The sequence below is a fragment of the Micromys minutus genome (genome assembly GCF_963924665.1).
Source record: "Micromys minutus genome assembly, chromosome: 10".
Classification (NCBI taxonomy): domain Eukaryota; kingdom Metazoa; phylum Chordata; class Mammalia; order Rodentia; family Muridae; genus Micromys; species Micromys minutus.
Window position 1 is genome coordinate 20,620,509 of NC_137979.1, and position 15,905 is coordinate 20,636,413.

At 42.9% G+C, this 15,905-nt stretch overlaps 1 protein-coding gene across 2 annotated transcripts in view; it reads right to left on the reverse strand.

The window, feature by feature from the left end:
• NDEL1 (nudE neurodevelopment protein 1 like 1) overlaps positions 1-11,558 on the reverse strand; it is a 29,917-nt gene extending 18,359 nt beyond the window's left edge. For both annotated transcript variants that reach the window (XM_080922882.1, XM_080922883.1), the window contains exons 1-3: positions 11,402-11,558; positions 3,788-3,885; positions 2,226-2,379 (exon numbers count right to left, since the gene is read on the reverse strand). In XM_080922882.1, the coding sequence (XP_080779008.1) occupies positions 2,226-2,379; positions 3,788-3,873 (240 nt within the window). In that variant the 5' untranslated portion in view covers positions 3,874-3,885; positions 11,402-11,558. The remainder of the gene's footprint in view (positions 1-2,225; positions 2,380-3,787; positions 3,886-11,401) is intronic.
• Positions 11,559-15,905: the final 4,347 nt, after the last annotated feature.

The window sequence follows — 15,905 nt, forward strand, 5'->3', positions numbered from 1 at the left end:
ATGTCAAGTGGTTCTCGACCGCCTGTAACTCCAGCTCCGAGAGATCCAATGTTCTCTTCTAGCCCGTGGGTACTGCACTCACATGGCATAGCCAGACACACATAATTTTAAAGCTAAATCTTTAGAAAGAAAACCCAAACCTGATGATTAAGCTCTAGGTTTGCAAGATGCGTACAGCCCAAGGTAAAGCACAAAGCTGTTCAGACTTCAAACCCCTACTCTCTTCCTGACCTCCTCCCAGCTCGCCACACACTCACTCTCAACAGAAACACTCTCAAGGGCCCCAGAGACCCTCAAATCACAAGGTCATTGATATTACTCTTGGTTGCCCTCCAGAACTTGATATTAAAAACAAGTAGTAGGGCTGGGGAGGTGGCTCAGCAGTTAAGAGCACTGACTGCTCTTCCAGAGATCCTGAGTTCAAATCCCAGCAACCACATGGTGGCTCACAACCACCTGGAATGGGATCTGATGCCCTCTTCTGGTGTCTGAAGACAGTGACAGTGCAGTCACATACATAAAATAAATAATTCTAAAAAAAAAAAAACAAGTAGTAGTACTGAAGACACAGCAGATATTGGCTACGGGACGTACAAGACAGAGCTGAACTGAGCAGCTTTCAGAGCCAGAAGATGCCATACAGGCTGCTGTTATTACCTAGCAGAGCACCCTACATGCACCAGTACTGACCTTCCAGGCTAAATATGCCCACCAATGCAGTAACATTATGAAGGCTATATGAGTAACCAAACACTTTTGGATTGGATTTGAGGCCTGCCTCATGGAAGGGAATTCATGGCTGATACTGTAAACCAGGTCAAAAAGTCACAAGCCATAGTGAGGTAAACACTGTCTGTCTGCCTGAACTTGTGTTTTATACCCATAGATCAGGACTGCCTTCAACACTGCCCAGAGCAACAGACTGAGAGCTCAGCCCTAAATGGACATCACCAACACCACCAGCACCTTCCTATCTCACAAACAAGGCTCAGGAAACACCACAGAAGAGAAGGCACAAAGAATGTAAGAACTAAAGGATGAGAGAGAGTTCTGTAAGCTATTTACAATGTTCTCTTCTGGATCCAGCATGGCCTTGCAATCACTACAGCTATAGTTACCTACACAGGACCTACCTGAGAGCAAGCTAACAAGATCAGTTAACATTACAACAGGCAGAACTGCACTCAGTGGGTTACAGAAAAAAAAAAATGACAAAGGCAGAGAGAACCAAGTTGGGAGTGGCTAAGAGGAGGAAAAGGGGGAAACTGGGCGTGGATGTGGTAATACATTGTTTATGTGAAATGGTCAAAGAATATAAAAGATACTCTATTTTATTCGAAAAACATCCTATTTCTAAAAAGAAAGAAATACTCTTAAGTCATGGATGTAGAGAACTGAACCCAGGGCCATACACAGGCTAGGCAAGCATGTCTAACAACCCATCCCTAGGACCTGACCACTCCTTTTTGAAGATTTCTAACCCAAATTAAATTCTAAGACTTAAGAAGCTATGAACAATATGAAAAAGAGAGAGAAAAGGAATGCACATATCATGTAAATACAATTTTAAGTCCGTACACAATAAGGCAAGCAATTTGTCCAAACAAGTAATCAGAAGCTTTAGAAAATACGGGAACTAAAATGGAGTGAAGGACAGGCAGAAAACTGACCGCCATAAATTTACATGAGAAGCCCTGAATTCTGAACCATCTCTTGATTCTATCAAAAAAAAATTTAACTCTATCAAACTTTTAAAATCGGGTACTGGAGAGATGGTTCAGTGATGAAGAGCACTGACTGCTCTTCCAAAGATCCTAAGTTCAAATCCCAGCAACCACATGGTGGCTCACAACCATCTGTAATGGATACGCTGCCCTCTTCTGGTGTGTCTGCTCATATAAATTCTTTAAAAAATGTTTATATGTATTTTGGGGGGTGTTTGATTTTAACTACTACTTTGTTAATACATTTTTCACTTGTAAAATATTACTACATTTCAAGTACTGTGTGTGTGTATATATATACAGAGATACACATATATGGGTACGTGTATATATGCATGCTCACACTACAGAGGAGATCAGCAAACAGCTAAGAAAAAAGGTTCTCTTCTTGTACCATGTGAGACCCAGAAATCACACTCAGGTTGTAAGGCTGGACAGCACTGGGCTGAGGGAAGGGCTTCTGCACAGCACTGGGCTCAGGGAAGGGGCTTCTGCAGTTACCTTTAACGCCTCCACTTCGTATTTCAGTCTTTGGTTATCAGCCTGCAGGTCTCTATTTCTTTGTTCAGCCTGTACTAACTGTGCCTCCAACTCTGCTTCTAATTCTCTGCTTCCTTCCTGGAATTCAACTAGCTCATCCCGAGCTTCCTGGAAGCTAAGCAGAAGCAAAGTGAGAAAAAAAGGTTAATAGTTGAGTCCTCTCACATAATTACATAGCAATCCAGTTAATTTCTGACTGAAAATTAACATTCTCGTGAAATGTTAAACAGTAAAGTCTTACATTTCTTGTTCCACATATATGGAAGATTCAATGAAAATTAGTTATAAGCTTCCCCCAAAATACAAATCAATAATTACAATATTTACAAAAAAATAGTTCTACATGGCTCAAAACCATTAGCTTCTTCCTCCATAAAACTGAAAGAGGAGGGGTGTGTATTTGTCCTGAAGTAACTTAAATTGAGCATTATTTTCAATTCTAATCAGAAATCAAGAGATACTCTAAAACCACAACACCTGGTATGGGGCTAAGCATCACTCACTAATTCAGCATCACGGAGTTACTATGTTTCTCCATCCTTTTTATGTAATGCACTAATACATTATTATAATATCTCAAACCAGCTCAATATTTAGATAATTTTTTAAATAACTGGTTTTCTCTATAATTCCATTACTTAATTTTCTGCATCTAAACTATTCTGAGAAGGGGTTCACAGGTTTCCCAGCCTCTGGGGGAAATATGTAACATTAGAAGAAATGAAGAATCTCTGATGGAAACAGAGTTTCTCCATGCCCTGGCCTGATACAGCCAAGGAAAAAAACAATGGGCTTTTATTAGGCTTAGTTAACTCTGTCAATCAAAGGACAAACATGTAAGTATCTTAGTAGGATTTCAAGGCTGGAGAGATGGCTCAGTGGTTAAGAGTACTTGCTACTCTTGGGGAGGGTCAGGGTTCAATTCCCAGCAACCACATGGCAGCTCCCGAACATCTTTAACTCCATTCCAGGAGATCTAATGCCCTCTTCTGGTCTGTATGGTCATCAGGCATACACAGGTACACAGACATACATGAAGGCAAAACACCCGTATACATAAGATTAAAAACAAATCTCAAAAAAAAAAGAAAGATTCATTAAGATTCACTGAGGCCAAAGAGCTATTTTCTTCCCAACTAAGTGAAATAATAAGTGTCCTAAAGTACTCCATAGCTTGGAAGCTCAGATGCCTCCCAACACTAATGATGCACACCTGAAAAGACTCAAGTCTGTTTCAAGCACCTCACATGAGCAAATGAAGAAGGAGCACCAGTGTGCGCGCAGCAGGCAAAGACAGCCGAGCTAGTCACAAGCCACGGGAGGAAAGCAATCAGGAATCGGAGGAGGCATTAAAGCTTCCGGATAGTTTTATACTATTTAAATACAAACGCTGTTCTACTATGGAATCACAGTCCTAAATCTGAAACTCTCAATTTAGCCTTGTGCTCCAAAAGAAAAAAACATGTGCAAGCTATACAGTACATTCCAAATCTTGCCCCTATTTTAATGTTTTCAAATACTACCTTTGCTTATACTTCAAGGAAAGTTCCTTCCAATAAGCAGTTTCTTCCTTTAAACTTGAAAAATCCGGTATATCTTCACCATCCATGATCAAGAAAGCCTGTGGTATAAAGACAAAGAGCCAGGGTGTGAATGAGAACATGGCGCAGCATTTGGTAGTTTCAAAGGTTCTAGGAGTTGCTGGCACTTTCCAGTAACTTAGGCACATATTACCTCACCTGGGGACAACCAACATTGTTCATGAGGTCACGACAGGAGATGATAACAGAGTCCTTTGATACAAAGGCAATGAAGCGCTTTCAGCTCGAGCCTAGATGCTAGATAATTTGACCACAGACTTAACCTACAAACAGTTCCAGCAGTTAGTTTATGGACGACTGATTTTCAGGGGATCCAGTGACAGAAACATCAGACTATAACCATTCTACACTTTCCTGTTGTATAACTGCTTTACAACACCTGTAAGGAGTCTAAGGATGTGGCTGGGTTGCCAAAACGCCTGTCTGATCCCTGGTACCACCTGCAATCTCACACTGAGAACTGGAGGGGGGGGGGGTGTTTACAGACATTTTGCGCTACACAGAAAGTTCAAGGCCAGCCTGGGTTACATGACACCCTGTCTCAAAAGAAAGTAGGGAGTAAAGGACAGAGAAACTGAGGAAGGGATGGAACGAGAGACACAAGCAAGCAAGCTGCTTAGAACCTTCCTGCCAAGTGAGACTACCACATCAGACAAGACCCACATTCTCAGATCACACTTCTGAAAACATCCTCAGCCATCCTTCAATCCAAGTTTACTCCAAGTCCACTTATCTCCCACTGCGATGACCTTTACCTCAGTTCTTCCCACGGAATTCACTGGGGAGGATCTAGTTACCTGCTCTTGCCATTTCAACTGGCTAAAACTCCCAAATGATCATAGGACAGACACAGACACCAAAGACACTGGCCCACACCAGATTCCTGCCACACTTCTACAAATCCACTCTTCACTGTGTAACTTCTGTTCCAGCACCACATCCACATGACAAAAGAGACACAGTAACATTTACTTAATTAACCCACAATGTGTGCTGGTCAGTGAGGAATGAAGGACCATCTTAAAACATAAGAATATAGCTCTATTCTTAGAGATGTCTTTACAGCATGAAAGTACTTTAATATGTTAACCACACACGGCTAGGAGTCCTGCTGAGGCTGGGTTTAGGGTTCCAATTCTGCCATTAAATTGCTTATACAAACTGCTTACACTCTTAGGGCTTCTGTTGTTCATTTGTTTCATCTAATAAACATGGACTACACTGGGTGACTAAATATTTCAAGTATGTGTACTGATTAATAAATACTGGGGCTGGAGAGATGGCTCAGTTAAGAGCACTGACTGCTTTCCCAAAGGTCCTGAGTTCAATTCCCAGCAACCACATGGTGGCTCACAACCATCTATAATCGAATCCGATATCCTCTTCTTCTAGTGTGTCTGAAGTCAGTGACAGTGTACTCATATACATAAAATAAATAAATTTAAAAATAAATAAATCCTGGTTGGTCCTGTGATTCTGTCCCAGAAATCCCCACTTCCCTTGCCCAGATACAGAGGTTACAGCTTGACATGCAGTAGGCAGTTGATGGGTAACAATGGGCTCTGCAGCAGCCAGAGGTACTCATTATTCCAAAAGATCCAGAGCACAGGCATTGCCCTGTGACATCACAGACCTTCAGGGCTAATACTGAAGTCTCCTTAGGAAAGGAATACATTTAACAGTCCAAATGAAGACAGCATCACAGGAAATATGTGACAGTATCTAAAGTTGAAGCAACAATCCCTGTGTGTTCTCTAATGTTCTATATAAGATCTTCCCCCAAAGTATCCTGAAAATTATGAATCTATACAACAGAAGCCATATATAATAAGAGCAGTAGCTGCTCTTCCAGAGACCAGAATTCGATTCCCAGTATTCATATGGTAGCTCACAACCATCTGCCATTCCTGTTCCAGGGGGTCTGATGGCCTCTTCTTGTCTCTGTGGGCACCAGGCATGCAAGCGGTACACACATACAAGCAGGTAAAATACCCACACATGCAAAATAGTTTTTTTTTTTTTTTAAATGGAGATAAAAACAAATACTCCCAAGAGCTGGGGGCATAGGTCAGTGATAGACCATTTAATTAGCATGTATAAGACCTGTAAATAAACATCCCTAGTAAATAAACAAATAATCCAACCCTGCCCCCAATTTAAATTATTTGAACGCTGGCAACCATGTGTCAATGGACAGCTCAAATATTCAGTTTCTAATAAATTATATTTTATAGAAAGTTATAAAGACCACTGAGGGCACAAGAAGCAAGGCTCCTCTGCTACTTACTGTCTTCCCAGAGAAGCCAATGAGAAGAAATTAAAGGCTAAGTCTCACTAGTTAGTTTCTTGAGAGCAAGATCTGTGTTATTTATAAATTCTTCCAAGTCAGTTGAAATAAATGACCTGGAAAGCAGAGAGTGAGGAGTACAGCAGCTGCAACCCACGGCAAATAGCCCAGAGTGGCTCAAACATAGAGGCGGCTCTGGAAAAAAGGAGTGGAGAAGGAGTCACACGGAACAGGTACTATCACTATAAATTCAAAAGTCCTCTTTTGTCAACTAGCCAAGCTATAAGAACACTCTGTACTCTAACACACACTTCTCTCAATATCTTTCTCTGTCTCTCTGTCTCTGTGTGTATGTGTATATGTCTGTTTGTCTGTCTGTCTGTCTGTCTGTCTCTCTCTCTCTCTCTCTCTCTCTCTCTCACACACACACACACACACACACACACACACACACACTCCTACCTAATTACCTCTGGGGTGAGATAATTTAAGACTATCTTCATCTATATATAAATATTTTAATTCATGATTTGAAATCCAATTTTTTTCATCTTTATTTGTACTTATTTCCTATGTATGGAATTTTTTGGTCTGTGTACAAGTGTAATGCCTATGGAGGCCAAAAAAAATGCATCAGATCCCCTGGAACTATAGTTACAGATGCTCATGAGATGGCATGTGAGGCAGAGAATTGAACCTAGATTTTTCTGGAAGAGTAACTTTAAAAGAAGTGCTTTTAAACACTGAGCCATCTCTCCAGCCCCCAAATCTCAAGTTCCTAACTCAATAGATTATATATTATTTTAAACAACTAAGATAAATCCATTAATTACAGCCATCAATATGCTATTTTCTTTCTTTCTCTCTTTCAATTTATTACATATAAGTACACGGCAGCTGTCGTCAGACACACCAGAAGAGGGCATCAGATCTCATCACAGATGGTTGTGAGCCACCATGTGGTTGCTAGGATTTGAACTCAGCACCTCTGGGAGTGCAGTCAGGGCTCTTAACCACCGAGCCATCTCTCCAGCCGTGCTTTCTATTTTCACTTTTGAAAGTGCTAAGTTTTGGATGTTGCTCTGCTGCAAGCTTCCAGGATTTGGTAAGCAAGCCTGTGTTCTCTATTTTTACACCCTGGCTAATCCTGGTAAACTCTGATGATAGTATAAAGCCTTGCTCTTCCCCAAGTGGGTATTTTCCCCTATTCAGCAGGCACTTCAGGCTCCTAAATACTTTCTGTTGAACTTTAAACTGTTCTTAGATTACATGTGTCACTGAACCAGTGCTGTGTTTGAGTACTGACATTTTCCTCATCTGCAAGGACTTTATCTTTTAAGTTTTATATACTTTTTTCTATGCACTATTTGATATGTTGTTAATTGTATATACCATGGACCAGTGTCCTGTGGGAATGTCTAATGCTGCTTGTAGCTCCCTAAAAATCTAATATTTTAATATGTGGTGTTTGAATGTGGAACCAATTCTTCTACAAGTAAGGTCAGAATCAGTTTTATTTATAAATTTGTCCACTCACTTTTCTGTGTGAAGGTAGAGGTGGCTTTTGCTGCTTGGACTTTGTTTTTACAATACAAAGGGATCTACTGATGGCTCTCTTAGCTCGGCAATGGTCCCTGGGAAACAAGACTTCCACAAATGCTGTAAACTATGCATCTGTCTCCAGCTTTTAGTTCTTAAGTTGAGAATTTTTTTATAATTTTTTAGTTTACACAAAAAACATAAAAAGTTACACAAACTAATAGACTCCCATGTAATTTTCAATATACAAATACACTACACACTACTTAAGTAGAGTTAATTATATTTCCCTCCTCCATGGATTACCAATTCTTTCTGGTGAAAACTTTGGAAATCCTTCTCTTTAAAATATACAATCCAGAATAATCACCTAAAGCTATATATTCTTTCTACTACTGTGTGTGCCTCTGTGTATGTGTTCATGATGTAGGGGTAGATGTGTGTGTGTGTGCTATATGCAGATTAGCATGCATGTGTGTGCACATGTATATAGAAGCCAGAGAACAAGCTCAGGTGTGAGCCCAGCACTGAAGAGACAAGGGTCAACATAAATGTCAGGCCAGGCTCCTTTACATCACCGATTCTTCCAGTTCTACGTCGGCCAAAAGCTACACAGCAAAACCCATCACACATGCACACGCATGCACAAGAGAAAAAGAAAAAAGGAGAAAAAAGTCTAGAACAAAACAACATTTAATCAAGAGTAAGTCAGGGAAGGCTAAGGATGTGACTCAGCTGGGAAATACTTGCATAGCTCAGCATGCATGAAGCCCTGGGTTCAAGCCCCAGCACTGCACAAACCAGTGTGGTACAGCACATCTGTAAGCCCAGTCTTCAGTAGGCAGAGAACAGAATCAGAAGTTCATCCTTGGCTACATGGCAGGTTGGAGGCCCAGCCTAGGCTACATGAGGCTTTTTCAAAACAGAAAAGAAAGTTAAAAAAAAAAATTATGGGAAAAGAGACGGCTCTGAGGTTAAGAGCACTTGCTACTCGTCCAGAGGGCCAGCACCCGTATCATGCAGGCTCACAACAGTCTAAACCCTAGCTCCAGGGATTCAGATGCCTCCTGTCTCTGTGGACATCACATTCACATGAATATATCCATATGCAGACACATAACTACACAAAGTTAAATATAATAAATATATCTACTTTTAGAAGAACAAACCAGAGGGACTGAAAAGTGGGTCAGTGGTCCAGTTACTCCTGCAGAGGACTAGAATCTGACTCCCTGCACCAACATAGGGCAACTCCCTCTCTACCTCTAGTTCTGGCCTCTGCAGCCACCACATTCACACATATATGTAAGCACACACTCACATACAGAAATAAGTTTTTAAAGGAAAATTAATTAAACCAGAAAAATCAGCATGCAAAGTGCTTAAAAGCCCAGACCTTAGATTCAAACTATGCCCTCACTGGGAGACCTAGGGCAAGCTATCCAACTGCTCAGTGCCTCATTCTCTCACCTATACAACAAGAAAATCAGGTGTGTTTTGAAGATGAAGTTACTATTGGCACAGCACTTGTAACAGAGCCAGATGCATAAACACAGCACAGACATTAATTTAATTGTAAGAAACTCATAGACCAGAAGTGGACCTTTAAAGTCAGAGCAGAGAGTAAACAGACTTCCACATTTAAAGACACATATGATTCCTCAAATCATTTCACTACAAAAGGATCTTTACCGTCTCTCCTGCAATAAGCTTTATAAGATTAGAACAAGTGGGAGTTCTTCCTTCTGTCACACTCCGTATTCCCTGCTTCCTACCTTGCAGTGCCCAGCTTTATCCCACTACACCTATTCATCAACTTTATCCTTCTAAAAATCAGATTTAAATAATGAATGTGCTACCATTGCAGATGATCTCAAAACTGAGACTGCAAAGACTATGTGTGTGGAGTTTGCCTCCAGGTATACTGAGAGACTGTGTTCACTGTCATTTGGGATTACGTAAGTGGGGAAAGTTAGCCAATGTCAAATTTTTCACTGCTTTTAAAACGTGCTCAAATGGCATATCCACAATCTTCTGAAGCTGCAACACAGGCAGACAAGCACTCTGCTCCTCTCCATCTTCCCTTAATTCTAGGTCTCGTATGGCGTATGAGTCTAAAATTATAACTTCTGCACCAGACATTATCACACTCTATATGGCCTTTAGATGTGAACTGACAATTATCTCACTTAAACTTTTAACAGTTACCATCTAACATACCTTATTGGCAAAGCTACTCTGTATACCACTAAGAAATTAATTTTACATGATAGTCTATTAACATATATGCAGAATGAAATAGGTCTTATCATTTTTCTCTCAAGTAATTTTAACTGAAGTCCTCAACCCTCGAATTTATTTTAGCATGCTTTGAAATACAAATACGTTTAGTTGGTTTCATGAAAGCATATTCTGGTCTATTTTTTCTATATCCAACTTCAATTTATCCAATTCAAAACAAAGGCACTGCAGATTTAGCAACTTCTACCAAGATTAGGTTCCTCTCTAATTCTGGGACTAAAGGTTTTCTTTGTTCTTTATGCAAGTCCACTCTAAGTAACAATATTAACAACAATTCAGAAGAGATACCTCCACCTGGATGTCCTTTGGCCTCTTCTGACTCCTCAGATTAACACTGAGCTTTGCCCTATCAACTTCCTGATTTGGCAGACACTACCCATCTCTTAAGAGCAGTGAAACCAACTTAATTTTCAGACTAACAACCAGCCACTCATGAGCAAGCTTCAGGGTAAGAGTTTTCTAATAATTGAGCTGTTGGTCAATTTACTGGAAAATAAATAAGTCAGACAGTAACTTCTGGTATTATCTTTTGACAAGTCCAATGTTCAGTCCTCTTTCTGGCTGAAGAAGGTATAAAAACCTCATGAAAACAGAAACCCTGAGCTTAGAAAGGTAAATTGTGATCCAAGCTAAACTTCTCACCAGTTAGTGGAACCCAAATAAAAAAAATCACTCAATTGCCCTAACCTCTTGCATCTAGGCTCAATTTCCCCACCCAGCAAAAAGTGATTTACAGAATCCGTCACAAGTGCAAACAACAAATATTCTAAAATGTTTGCAAACGCTACAGGAATTGGCCCTAAATAATGAAAAGAACCCTCATTCTCCTTACTTAGTCACCTCATCCGTTTCCCAGAAAAAAATAAGAAGCGAACCCAAGCAACCGGAGTCGGTTGCTGATACTTTCCCTAACTCCAAAGCGGATGATTAGCAGTTCGGGGTAGGCAGTCACGAGACTGCCAGTCTCTGCCAACGCGGGCTGCTCCCGCTCTCGCCTCCGGCTTATGGGGCACTGGGAAAATCAAGATCCAGCCCAGCTCCTAACCACCCTGGCAGCTCCAGGGAATCCAGGGTGGGTGGAGCGAGAAGCTGGGCGCGTCGCTGCCACCCCAACTGGGCCACTCCTCGAGCCATCAGCGCTTCAGCCCCCGGTGCCACGTCCCGGCCTCCGTCCCTCCTCTGGAAGCCCCGGACCCGCTCTCCTGCAGGTGCCCCACCTCTGACAGTAAGGAAGGGACAGTTAGAGCGGTTGGAACAGTTGTCTCCGCACCGGCCGCCCCAGAACCCAAGCCTGGCCTGGCCCAGCGGGCCCAGAGCCACAGCCCCGCGGCTAGGCAGGCTCCCCAGGGGCAGGCCTCGGCGCTGGCCGCCGGGCTCGACCCCAGAGGCTGCTTTGCACAGGAGCTCACCGCCAATGTGTCAAAAGCGCATGTTCGCCGCCACTCGGCCGACGTCTCTGCTCTGCTGGCCTGGCCAGGCCCGCCCAGCCGTTCAGCCCTGCTCCCTTCCGCAGCCCTGAGCTCCACTCCGCGTACCCCCGCGCCGGGCTCCTCCCCGACACGTCAGGGGCTCCCTGGGTGTCGGAGGCCATTCTGTGACGCACGGGGGCGGAGTCGAGAACATGCGCAGAAGCAGGCGGGCGTGCGGGGGAGGAACGGTGGGCGGCAAGCGTCAAGTGGAGTCGACCCCGGCCCTGCGTGCTGACGTCAAGCCTGCGACACTGAGACTGCGCAGGTGCCGCCCCGGCCCCCTACCCCCCCAAGAAGGTGGGTTTTTGGCCCTCTGCGTTTTCCGGAAGCTGTGCTGTTGGCGAGAGTAGTTCCCTAGACTTATGAGAAAAGAAAGTACGAAGGGATAATAGCTCAAAAAGGAGACAGGAAAAATGCGCAGCTGTCCTGGGAGTAGAAATTTAAAATTAAAAAAAGGCATTTGGGGAACAATTTTAGGACCTTTTGCAGTCTCATGCTCAGTGTAATTCTAATTTTAGTGCTGTTAGGATTGATTTGGAGACAAAACAACATAGCGTAAGACATACTGAGACTAAGAAAGGTGATAAACAAAAACGGTGCAAGATGGACTTTTTTAAGGAGAACCCAAATTGATGAGCAGAGGGAGATGAGTGAAGTCTAAAGCACCTTAAACTACACTATGAAGGATATAGGGTTTTAAAAACTGATTATGAGTTCACTGTGCAGTTTGTTGTGCCCGTAGTTGTACCAGTCACTGGTCTGCATTACTTCATCACAGTAACCTCATTTTACTCTCAATTACAAATAAACAAGATGACGTTCCCCAAGGTCACTCAACTACAGCGCGAATTCAAACTCAGAAGCTATACTATTATTATCCACTACTATGCTGACAAGAAGGGAAACAAAGGCTAGACCATGGGACTAAAGTGATTTCTGTACACTACCGTTACCCTTCAACTTTTGAGGCTGGAATCATTAGATCTATATTGTAAAGACTCAAAACAGGTCTACTTTCTGGCCTGGAACAGCTTTGAAACTCAGTCTGGCTTCCTTACTTGGGACTGAGCTCAGTCTAATCAGATTTCAGTCAGGGAAGTGATTAATGAAGGCTTTCCTATAGACCTGGTGCCAAGACAGGAACAGTCCCACCCGAACAGGAAAAGATAAAGGCCAAAGCTTCTGTCCTGTCTCCTGGCTGAGGTGCTAAGAAACACACTGAGTCACTTAATGGCTGGCCAGGCCCTTGAGAAAACATTGACATCACCTTCCAGGCTGCTGCCCCTCCCATTTGCTCTGACCCTAGGACTAGCGTCATTCCCTTCTTAATAAATGGGCTTAGCTTGGCAGAGCCCTCAGAAGCCAAAGGCCCTGCTCTGATCTTCATTGGCCCAGGGGCTGGAATAGGGTAAGAGTCAGCAAATTGCTCCTCCTCCTCCCATTATGTCAAATCCATGGGAAATAAACCAGTAAAGAAGATGGCAGTCTCAAAAGGAAGCATGAGTTATAAAATCAGCTTTGTAAGAGTAGAAAAGGTGAGGACTGCCATACCCTTCTAACTTGATAAAGCATTCCAGAACACTTTCCATAGGTTCCAGTACTTTTTAGAATGAACCAGAAAGTTCAGTGTAACAGTCTCGGAGAACACGTGTAAATACCCCAACATCTTCCCTGCTACATAATACAAGAAACAGATCAAGTTCCACCATTCCAGTGGTTAAAGAGTGATCAGCTACCAAAAGAGAGATCTGGGTCCAAACACCAGCTCGTGAGAATGCTGGACTTTGGCCCATCACATGCTCTAAAAAGGTAACTGTTTTATTTCAAGTTCTACTGCTGCAATGAAACACCACTACCAAAAAGCAAGTTATTGGACAAAGGGTTTCTATAGCTTATACTTCCATATCTCTGTCCAACACCGAAGGAAGTCAGGACAGGAACTTAAAACAGAGCAGGAACCTGGACACAGAAGGTAATATAGAGGCCATGGGGGCTTGGCGGCTGGGGCAGAGGAGAGTGCTGCTTACTGGCTTGCTTCCCATGGCTTGCTCAGCCTGCTTTCTTACAAAATCCAGGACCACCAGCCCAGAGATGGAACCACAATGGGCTGGGCCCTCCCCCTTCAATCACTAATCAAAAGTTTTTTTTAAAAAAAGATTTATTTAATTTATTCATATGAGCATACTGTCACTCTCTTCAGACACACTAGAAGAGAGCATCAGATCCCATTACAGATGGTTGTGAGCCACCATGCAGTTGCTGGGAATTGAACTCAGGACCTCTGAAAGGAAGAGCAATCAGTGCTCTTAACCACTGAACCATCTCTCCAGCCCTAATTAAAAGTTCTTTACGGCTGGATCTAATGGCACATTTTCTCAGTTGAGGTTCCCTCCTTTCAGATAACTCCAGCTTATGTGTCAAGTTGACGTAAGACTGGCCAGCACAGTAATGCAGTGCATAGAAACCTGCTATGGAAACTCTGAGGAGATGGACCATATTTAACTTATGGATCAGCTGAATAAGACACTGCAAAAATCAAAGGCTCGCAGGCTGGTTCGTGCCTGTAATCCTGGAAAGTTCCAGGCCAGCCTACAGCGCTACTTAAGAACACCTGGACTTGAATGACAAAGTGCACATGCACACACACACATACAGAGAGAATACTTCATTCAATCTAACTGTTTATCCTCCTTTAATCGATAGGTTTTCTTGCTAATCCTTAAGTGCAGAGATCCGACTGAGTGAGGAATACTCGGTAACTGGCTGGTTTCTAATGGTCTACCTCACGTCTACCACTCTAAACCCCAACAGATCTACCTTTTGCTTCAGCTGAGTTCTCTAGAATGATTTGCATGCTATCAGCTGTGCTATGGTCTAGTCAGGAAAACACAAACTTCTCATCCAATCTCCTGCAATGATTCCCTCACTGGCTTTCAGTTCACCAGAGTGATCACCACTCTCTCCACTTTCCCCTTACAAACCCAAGTTCATCCGTTTTCCACTTCATTCTGCCTGTATTTCCCCGACTCCAAAGCCTCCGGTTTACCTGCTAACCTACTTATCTATTGCCTCCTATTCATCTCCACCCCAAACTCCCTCCCTTGAATGACTTCTCGTTCCACCCCAGCAGCCTCTACATCGCTTTCAGAATAATATCGCTAACATCCCACTGCATACAGAGCATCCCTGCTCCCAAAATTGACTTGCCTCCTTGTTACTGTTGCCATGAAGGATCAGCGCTCACACAGCTGCTCCACCCCACCCTGGCAGTCTGCATCCTGAAGTTTACCCGAGTCTAACCAGACGGACCACTGTGTCTCCTTGCTGTTGTGAGAATGGCCCCTTGGGTGCTTCTCTTTGTTTGTTTCCCAGGTGGTGGACTGTTTAGGGAGGATCAGGAAGCATGGGCTTTTTTGAAGGAGATGTGTTACCAGGGGCAGGCTTTGGAGTTTCAAAAGCCCATACCAGCCCCAGTCTTTATCTCTCTGCCTTTTGCCTGTGGATCAAGACACAAGCTCTCAGCTGCCCCATGGCCATGCCTGCCTGCCATCCTGCCTCCCATGATAATCATAAACCAGCCCTCTGAAATTATAAGCAAGCCCCTTAATTAAATGTTTCCTCCTGCAATTTTTCTGGGTCATGGTGTCTCTTCACAGCAACAGAATAGTAACCAAGGTAACCCCCCAAAAGGACAGTTTTCTTCTTCTCAAGGACTATCTTAACTCACACAGCCCTGTGCACTGTGACTACATCTAAGGCTAGGGCTGCCACCTTTCTTTCCTACTTTTTTTAGTCTCATCCACAAGGTAAGTCCTCCAGGACACCTTCCTTGATATTCAAAACATAAATAGAGGGACACGTAGTTAAAAGAAAACTTACAAGCATTGTCTTTAGGGTCCAACAAGATGACTAAGCCAGTAAAGTTGCTAGCCTACAATGTATGACCACCTGACTTTGATCCATGGGTCCTACTTGGTGGAAGAAAGAAACTAACTGCTTAAGTTGTCCTCTGACCTCAACATATGTACCACGACAACACACGCAAAATAAATCAGTAACTAAATAAATTAACAGACAATAAACATGCACACACCCGCGTACACTCTTGAGCGCACACACTGATTGGCATGGTGGTGCATGCCTTCAATCCCAACACTCAGAAGACAGAAAATGGCCTTGAGTGTATAGTCAGTTCTAGGTCGGTCAAGACTACATTGTGAGACTCTGTCTCAAAATGAGTTAAAAATAAAGTAATAAATACTTTGTAAAAAAAAAAAATCAAAACACTGCCTTTTAGCCATGGAGGTATATAACCCTTCTCCTGAAAACCTAAGTTTAACCAGGACAAGGGCACGTTAGTTGTAATATCCCGTAGCACCAGGCCTCAGTGAAAATGAAAGAAGGGATTGATGATTAGGTAGTGATAATTCCAAGTGCACAACCA